At 59.6% G+C, this 9,122-nt stretch overlaps 1 protein-coding gene across 1 annotated transcript in view; it reads left to right on the top strand.

The window, feature by feature from the left end:
- Positions 1–5,267: 5,267 nt before the first annotated feature.
- The window catches only part of CCDC37 (coiled-coil domain containing 37), a 21,579-nt gene continuing 17,724 nt past the window's right edge, over positions 5,268–9,122 (top strand). Inside the window, exons 1-3 of the mRNA XM_012658378.1 lie at positions 5,268–6,345; positions 6,588–6,662; positions 8,032–8,132. Of these exons, the coding sequence (XP_012513832.1) occupies positions 6,024–6,345; positions 6,588–6,662; positions 8,032–8,132 (498 nt within the window). The 5' untranslated portion in view covers positions 5,268–6,023. The remainder of the gene's footprint in view (positions 6,346–6,587; positions 6,663–8,031; positions 8,133–9,122) is intronic.

Here is a 9,122-nt window from a genome sequence, read left to right as displayed (position 1 = left end):
CTCACTCTAGCCTGGGCAACACAGTGAGACTCTGTCTCAAAAAAAAAAAAAAAAAATGCTTATCAGAGGCAGAGACCAGTCTGGAGCGACCCTCCCCGTGGGGTCGGGGATCTCGCAGGGAGGAGGGGACTATAGTCCCTGGTGTCTCCCCGCCCCGCTTGCTCAGGGAGGGGTGCTGGGGAAGGGGCCGTCCCAGCGGGGACAAGGAACAGACCTCAGAGAAAAGACTAGAATAGAAAAGGAAAGGAGAGAAGCTTGCAGGTGGGCAGGTATGTGGTGTTCTGTGACACTCTTCTTTCCGGCTTGGGACGGACAGTGGGTTTCTGGACTTGGGACGTCACTGTGCTCACAGGCAAGAGGCCTTGCTGCCCTGCGCCCCCGTCCCCCGCACTGTCCTGTCCCGGTTCCCCCGGTACCTGTGCAGATGCCCCCTCCCTCGGCTGGCTCCAACACCGTCCTCTGGGGCGTGGTGTTCTGAAGCAAGGATCACAGAGGCAGAACTGGTTAACTCACTTCTAACCCACTTTGCCCCGGCAGCCCCGTGCCAGCTCCCGTTCCTCCTGCAGGGCGGGGCCCCGACTCTGCTGGGGTAACTGCACCCACCCCCCCCCAGTCTTCTCCCAGCCCCCGCCAGGCCCCGGGACGTCCTCAAGACCGAGACCTTTTCATCGGCCTGGAAAGGGTCTTTGATCTGGCCAGGTCCTGGCTGGGACTTTGTTTCCATGCCTCTGGCCACTTCTTGCAAAAGCGAATGTTTCTCACATCGGGGGCATCTGGGGCCAGAAAAGTCAGGGTCTTGAACGGGGAGAGCCTTTCGGCAGTCGGATGTGGTCTGTCGTCTCCGCGCCGGGGAGCGTGAGCGGCAGGGAGGGGTCTGGGCTGCAGGGACCGTCAGGCATGTGGGCCACACCCGCGAACAGAACGGGCGATGATCTCTGCCTTCGAGGAGCTTTTATTCCACGAGGGGAAGGGAGAAAGCAAACGATAGGCTCAGGCAGTGACTGGTAGGGCCCGTCTGAAGGAACAGAAATGAGAAATGATATGACCGTAGGGGGCGGTGCTTGGGGATGTCGGGCTAGAGACGCGGGCTGCAATTTGCAGAGGAGCCGGCCTGGTGGAGGAGGTGACTGAAGGCTTGAAAGCAGGGGAAGGGAGAGGAAACAGGCAGTGCAAAGGTCCTGGGGCAGTGAGCCTGGCATAGCGGAGGCGCAGGGAGGAGGCCAGTGTGGCTGCAGCAGCAGGGAGAGAAGGTCAGAGCCGACGGTATCCCAACAGTCGGCCCCCAACGGGCATCACTGTGAGGGAGCTGGGAGCCACGGAAAGGTCTAGAGCAAGATGACATCAGCTGACTTGTGTCTTTAAAGGATCCTGCCTAATATGACCCTAAACGGGACAGACCGCCCCGCCCAGGCGGGCTCTGCCCAAGTGCTCCGCGAGTGTTAACCCATTTTTGATGCCGGCACAGCCCTGCAAAGCAGGTCTTCTTTATAGAGGCTGCCGAGGCACAGAGAGGGTAAGTAACTTGCCCCAGGCCACACAGCTAGAAGGTAACAGAGCCAGGATTTGAACCCAGAGCCGGGGCTCTGAAAGAGGCGTACTTTTCAGACAGAAAGTTCGCAAGCCCTACCCTGGGTCAGGCGGGGTGGGCCAGCTGAGGGGCGCAAGGCTGGGCTCCGGGGCCTGAGTGTGGGCCGTGGCAAGCCCCTGGACCTCCCCAAACCTTCCTTTTGTCTTGTGGCAAATGGTGGCTGTGACAGTAGCTGCCTCCAAGTGCGCTGCCGGGGTTGGGGCCTCTCCGGGCTGTGTGCCCAGTGCCCAGTGACGGGCGTGTTACCCTGTCACCTGCCTGGTGTCTTTGCAACTTGTTTACCAGCCTGCGTCACCGGGAAACAGTCACCGCCGCCTGGGACAAAACGTTCCTCTTTGGCCAAGTCCCCTCTGGGCGGAAAGCGCGTCCACCGGGCCGGGCGCTCTCGCTGGTGCGCGGCGACACCCGGCGGCGGGCGCGGACTGTGCGCGCTCGGTCCGGTTCGGTGCGTGGGTCCCCACCGCCGCCGCTGTCACCCTTTACGCAAACACACGGCACCGTCCCCGGCCACTGTCCACGCACGCGCTCTGCAAACTGCGGATGCGACGCCTTCCGCGAGCCAGGCGTTGGGGACAAGGGGGCGCAGGACACAGCTCCTGTCCTCATGGGACCTGCGGGACAGCGGAGGAGGCGCCCCCTGCAACGGGCCCTTGTCGGGGCGCAATGAAGAGGCAACGGCCCGGATTTGGGGGCGCAATGAAGACACATCAGCCCGGATTTGGGGCGAAATGAAGACACATCAGCCCGGATTTGGGGGCGCAGTGGGGACGCATCAGCCCGGGTTTGGGGGCGCAGTGGGGACGCACCAGCCCGGATTTGGGGGCGCAGTAAGGACGCATCACCCTGGATTTGGGGGCGCAATGAAGACGCATCAGCCCGGATTTGGGGCGCAGTGGGGACGCATCACCCTGGATTTGGGGGTGCAGTGGGGACGCATCAGCCCGGGTTTGGGGGTGCAGTGGGGACGCATCGCCCTGGATTTGGGGGTGCAGCGGGGACGCATCGGCCCGGATTTGGGGGCGCAGTGGGGATGCATCAGCTCGGATTTGGGGGTGAAGCGGGGACACATCACCCTGGATTTGGGGGTGCAGCGGGGACGCATCAGCCCGGGTTTGGGGGTGCAGCGGGGACACATCAGCCCGGATTTGGAGGTGCAGTGGGGACGCATCAGCCTGGATTTGGGGGTGCAGTGGGGACGCATCAGCCCAGATTTGGGGGTGCAATGGGGACGCATCAGCCCAGATTTGGGGGCGCAATGAAGACACATTAGCCCGGATTTGGGGCGCAGTGGGGACGCATCAGCCCAGATTTGGGGGTGCAGTGAGGACGCATCACCCTGGATTTGGGGGTGCAGCGGGGACACATCAGCCCGGGTTTGGGGGTGCAACGGGGACACATCAGCCCGGATTTGGAGGTGCAGTGGGGACGCATCAGCCTGGATTTCGGGGCGCAGTGGGGACGCACCAGCCCGGATTTGGGGTCAGGGGTGGCGGGGCAGGAGCAGGGCGGCATCCTGGGGGCTGACGCCACCGCGCAGCTTCCTCTACTTTTTCGCTATTTTATTTATGGCAGAAATAATGCATTTCCACAACGTCATTGTAAAAAAAAAAAAAACACTCTCTGGGAGGCCGAGGCGGGCGGATTGTTTGAGCTCCGGAGTTCAAGACCAGCCTGAGCAAGAGCGAGACCCCGTCTCTACTAAAAATAGAAAGAAATTAATGGGACAACTAAAAATATACAGAAAAAATTAGCCGGGCATGGTGGCGCATGCCTGTAGTCCCAGCTACTTGGGAGGCTGAGGCAGGAGGCTCGCTCGAGCCCAGGAGTTGGAGGTTGCTGTGAGCGAGGCTGACGCCACGGCACTCTAGCCTGGGCAACACAGTGAGACCCTGTCTCAATTAAAAAAAAAAAAAAAAAGCACGCCAGGCCAGAGCACCTGGCACTGGCTGGGGACACATGCCCGGAGAGGGAGGGGGACTCTTTAACGATTTGGTGGCTTTCCCCTGAGACAGGGTGGACAGAAGTCCCGCAGGTCGCGGCTTGTGCAGACTCTCTGAGTGTCTGCAGTAGCGTAAACAGCACGCATCTGGGGATCGCGGTCGGAACTCTAGGAAGGGGTCTCCTGCCGCCGCTTTTTAGGGGGCACAGGCAGGGGCGCTGAGCAGGGGGACCAGACACCCTGCACCCCTGGCTGCAAACTTGTAAATTGAGACGGTCTCAATTCACCCCTGCTCTCTCTCCCCTCCTCCTCCCCTCGCCCCTCTGTTTCCTGATCCCGTCTGGTCCCTTCCCTGGAGCGGGAGCTCTGAGACCTCAGCCAGCAGTGCAGACGTCTCCGAATTGTCACCAATTGTCACTGCCGGGTGCCACCCGCGCTGCTTCTGATTTGGGGGCGGGGACTACAAACTTGCTTTTCCCAGCATTTTGGATGCTGCCGGCTGCGGGACCCCACTTCTAAGAGCCGCCCCCTGTAGAAAGCGAGGTCCCCTCTGCAGGAGGAGGCCAGGTCTGGTTTTGCGCACGGAGCGCCCCGCCCCGCAGGGTGGCCGGGCCTTTGTGATGTCACAGCCGGCCCGGAGAATGGTTGCCTTGACGACGTAAACGGACAGCGCAGCGCGTAGAGCGGAGGGCGAGGACCGGGGCGCAGCGCAGGTGCGTGCGCGGGGGGCGCGCGGGGCGCGGGGGCTGGACCGGGGGTGCGGGTTGCACGGGGGCCGGGGGGACCCCTCCATGAGCCCCTGGCGAGCCTCCCCGCCCTTCCTGCTCGCATTGCACTCGGTTTATTACATGCTCACCCGCCCGCCCATCCCTCCATCCCTCCTACCCCCATCCCTGTGCACCTGGCTATGTGGGCCCGGGGGGAGGCCCGCCAAGACTGGGCTCGGGATCCCTCTGCACAGGGCACTGTAGGAACGCGGGCCAAGCAAGCGTTAGGAGTCAGACGACCTTGGTTTCCATCCGGCTCTAGCCCTGCCTGGCTGTGTGGCTTTGGACACCGTGCCGAATCTCAGCCTGTCCCCCCTGCAAAGATGAAAATTCACTCCTTGAATAGTTGAGCCATGCCAAGGCCGAGGGATGAGCAGAAAAGACCCCTGTTCTCTTGAAGCTTGCATTCTAGCTGGAAATAAGAGAATAAACTGATTTTTTAAAGTATAGTCAGGTAGTGGCAATAGCAGAGAAGAAAATTGATGGAGGTCCCGTGGGGGTGGGGAGAGAGTAAGCACTCCGGATGTGGTGGGGAGGGAAGGGGTGACATTTGAGCTCCGGTTTTTAACCACAACCGGGTAAGGGAGGATGTTTTTGGCCGAGGAGGCCTCACGTGCAAAGGCCCTGAGGCAGACGGCGGTTGGCGTGTTCTAAGAGCGTGAAGATTAGGCAGCTACAACCAAAGCCAGGAAGGGCGAGTGGACCCCGCATGGGTAGGGGAGGTAGGAGCAAGTAGATGTCAACACACGGTGAGCCCTCGGAAAGTGCCGGCTGTTGTCGGCCACTCAGGGGAACCGGAGGTGTGGGCCTGGGGACCGGCCAGCTCATCACCGTGTCCCTCCCCAGGTGAGGGTCTCCTTTAGCCGAGGTCACACTTTGCATGGACCAGGATGTCCAGGACACTGTCCACGAGGGTCTCCAAGAGCATGCCCTATGGCAGTAAGTACCAGGCTAGGGTTAGGGCTGTCTCAGAGGTCGGAGACAGCCTCCCAGCTCAGGACGGTGAGGTCTGGACTCCCTCGAGGGTTCTGGTGGTTCTAGATGCAGCCATGAGGCAGGAACCACAGTTGGCCAGATCAGAGCGGAAGTTTGGTTTGGGTCTGTTTAAATCACATTATGCAAACATTCTGATTTGCATAATGTAACCATACTATGCAAATATTCTGATTTGCATAATGTAATCACACTGTGCAAATATTCTGATTTGCATGGTGTAACCGCACTATGCAGATATTCTGGTTTGCATAATGTAATCACACTATGCAAATATTCTGATTTGCATAATGTAATCACACTATGCGGATATGTAACCATATACCCACGGAGAAAGAAAACAGTGATGTCATTCGGCAGCCCAAGCTCCCGAGTTTTCCAGTTTTCCGCAGGCCTCACCGCGCCCTACTGCCCCCCGCCCCCCCACGCATTGTCTGCTCTGCCGGCCCCGAAGGCTGGTCAGGTTCCTCGGCAGACCCTTCCCCACCCGGCCCCGAGACGCCCGGCTCTCTGTGCAGCCCCAGATCGGGGACACGCTCGGACGGCTCCCACCCTGCTGGCGTAGACTGGGATCGCTGAGCTCCGGATGATTCCTGGGTCAGCACGGAGGAGGTGTCAGGCCAAATCGCTTCCTCCCTCTCTGGGCACCTGTTGCAGGGAACAACAGGCAGCAGGGTCCCCGTGGTAACGTGTCACCTAAAGGGGGCGCTGAGGAGCCCACCCCTGGGATGGGGACATGCCGGTCTCTGGGGGGCAAGCGGGGCCCTGGCTTCCGAGCCAGCCCACCTGGCCTCAGGTGAGCCAGGTCTGCTGGAGAGACCACTTCTCGCCGTGGAGTGGCAGTGGGAGCCCCCTGAGGTCACGGGGGGGGGGTCTTTGGGTCCTCCATCTAAGCCCTAAGGGGAGCCCCGGGCGGCAAGGCACTGAGCAGGCCAGCAGTCAGAGGCTGGGGTCCTTGGCCTCCCTGAGCCTCAGTGTGTCCATCTGTGAAATGGTCCACTCAAAGGAACAAACTGAAGGATGGGAACAGAGGGTGCAAGGCACCTGCTATGTTCCGGGTATGTGTGCTAGGGACGTTCAAGGCCATCTTCTCCCGCCCAGTTCTCCCACCTTCCCGGCGGAGTCAGTACGAACATCTCAGATGTGGAAACTGAGGCTCAGAGAAGCCAAGCTCAGCAGGCAGATGAGGGCGCTGAGGCCAGAGCCCCCGGGTGTCCGGAGACTCCCTGCCTCGTGCAATGATCACGGCTGTCACGGCCGGATGAGTCACGGCCGGGGCCCCCGCTTTGTGTCTCTCCAGGACACAGCCCGGAATCGATGAGAAACAATTCTTCTTCAATCGCTGAAGAAAAACCGGAGAAAGAGGCAAAAAAAGGTAACCTTCAAGCTGGGAGGAGGCAAACCCTGTCCCTCTGCTCCTAGATGCCCTCAGACCTAGTCTCCAGTACTAAGGGCAGAGGGAAATGCTTCTTTTCCATTAGGTACCGAGTTACGGAGGGCTGCGCTACCAAGAATGTAAACACAGTAGGATTTGTTTTTCCCCCCATTTGTGGGAAACGTGGGAGGCAGTGCGGGATTCCCTGAGGCTCCACAAACCGCAATTCAGTGACATCATCGAGGTGACCGGGTCCCAAGTCTTCCTATTTTGCCAGAAAGGGATTAGGGCTTTCAACTGCAAGGTTGCCTCTGGGTCACAGAATGACTGCTGCAGCTCCGGCCTGCGCACAGCTGATTCCAGGCAGGGAAAAGGAGCAAAGGGAAGGGCAAAGCTACCCATCAGCCAACTCAGCCTTTCTGGGAAAGGGATTCTTCCCGTACCTCGGAGTCCATGGACTCCATCCTTTCTCTCTTTTCCGTCTTTGCCGGGGTATTTTCAAGTACAATCCAGAATGCCCATTCCATCCCTACATATCTCAGTGTGTGCTTTGTCCAGCAACGGTGTCATTTGTCCCATAGAACGTCCCTCATTCTCTCATTGTCTGTCTGCTGTTTACTTTGTTCTTTTAATTTATTTATTTAATTATTTTTTGAGACAGAGTCTCACTCTCTTGCCCCGGCTAGAGTGCTGTGGCGTCAGCCTCGCTCACAGCAACCTCCAACTCCTGGGCTCAAGCGATCCTCCTGCCCCAGCCTCCCGAGTAGCTGGGACTACAGGCATGCGCCACCATGCCCGGCTAATTTTTTGTATATATTTTTAGTTGTCCAGATAATTTCTTTCTATTTTTACTAGAGATGGGGTCTCGCTCTTGCTCAGGCTGGTCTCGAACTCCTGACCTCCAGCGATCCTCCCTCCTCGGCCTTCCAGAGTGCTGGGATGTCAGGCGTGAGCCACCGTGCCCGGCCCCTGTCCTAGATTTTTAAAATTCATTTTGTAACCTTTCCAGGGGTGGGAGTGGGCTGGTGCAGGGACGGGCCTGCAGGCTCAGTCCACCCCTCCACCCAACTTCCTGGCGGTACACACAATAGACTCCTCTCTGAGGGCACAGACTTTAAATACCGGAGACCCAAGAGGGGCTGTGTTCACAAGGTCTCTTTCAGATGCCAGGGACGGAAGCCCAACTCGACCTAGGTTAGAGCGCAGAGGTGACTTTACGGAGCGAGAAGATCCAGGGGCGGACTTCAGGCACGGCTCGATCAAGAGAGCACGTGCCATTGGCTCCTGCTGTCCCGTGCTGGGCTGGAAGGGTGCCAGGAGCCCGAGGGCACAGACCGCCCCTCTCTGCGACGAGCTGTCTCCCTTCCAGAGCCTGGGACGACTCCTGACCCTGCGGCGAATCCTTTCCACATGTCTGGGGACGAGGACTTCTTCTTGCTCAGACGGCAAGAACGTGATAAGGCTCTTTTGGTGAGTATCAAGGACAGAGCCAGGCCCCTCCGAGCAGCTTCCCTGCCTCGGTGCTCCCCTCTCTCCAACCGTGCTCACGTTTCCCTTCTTGGGAGAGCACTTTCCTCAGTTTGCTCTCCCTACGGAACAGTCGATGGCTCCCCGCTTCCTACAAAGTCAGCTGGAAACCCTGCCTGGCTCTCAGATGTCCCCGTGTTTCCCAGTCCCTAGGAATTGGCCGGGCACCCCCAGCCTTCCCGGTGGCTCTCTGGGACTCAGGGTTCAGGGTGGCTGAGATTCTTTCGAGAGGCGGCTCTCGGCCGTCCTGAAACGCCGAGACCCGAAGCCAGGGTGGGCAGCCCGCGCGTTATGGAGCCGCCTTGCGCACACTGGCTGCGAACTCACCGGAGTCCTTGCCCTGACCTTATCCTTGACCTTGGAGACCCTTTTCTTTCTTCTCCAATGAGGGAATGGATTCTTTTCTACTCCGAGCCTCCTCTACCTTCCACTAAGGGTCCACCCTCGACCTCGCACCCTTCCCCACCCGAGCAGAGGCCCCCAGAACCTCGCCCCCACCGCAAGCGGCTGCCCAGTGTCTTGTAAAATCAGACCTGCCACTGGGATTCAGCAGGTGACGTTTCCTGTCCCTGTTGTTCTCGGAAGCGGAAGCTCGTGGCCCCAGGCCGGACGCATTCACGCCAAGCAGGGTTCTGAGATGTCGAATGTGGGTCGCCTGGCAGGTTCCAGCAGGGAACAGGAGCGACCGCAGGGACCCCCAACGAAGAGATGTCTGTGCAGGGCCTGTACAGAGGGGCGGGAGGGGGGTGCGGAGCTGGCAGGGACATCCAGCCCTCAGAACCCGGACAGCGGCCAGGCGCGGTGGCTCACACCTGTCATCCCAGCACTCTGGGAGGCCGAGGCGGGAGGATCGCTCGAGGTCAGGAGTTCGAGACTAGCCTGGACAACACAGCGAGACCCCATCTCTACTAAAAATAGAAAGAAATTAATTGG

This window comes from Propithecus coquereli, unplaced genomic scaffold (assembly GCF_000956105.1).
Source record: "Propithecus coquereli isolate 6110/MARCELLA unplaced genomic scaffold, Pcoq_1.0 Scaffold584, whole genome shotgun sequence".
NCBI lineage: Eukaryota > Metazoa > Chordata > Mammalia > Primates > Indriidae > Propithecus > Propithecus coquereli.
Note: the sequence above shows the minus strand (reverse complement) of the source record. Positions and strands in the feature narration are given on the sequence as shown.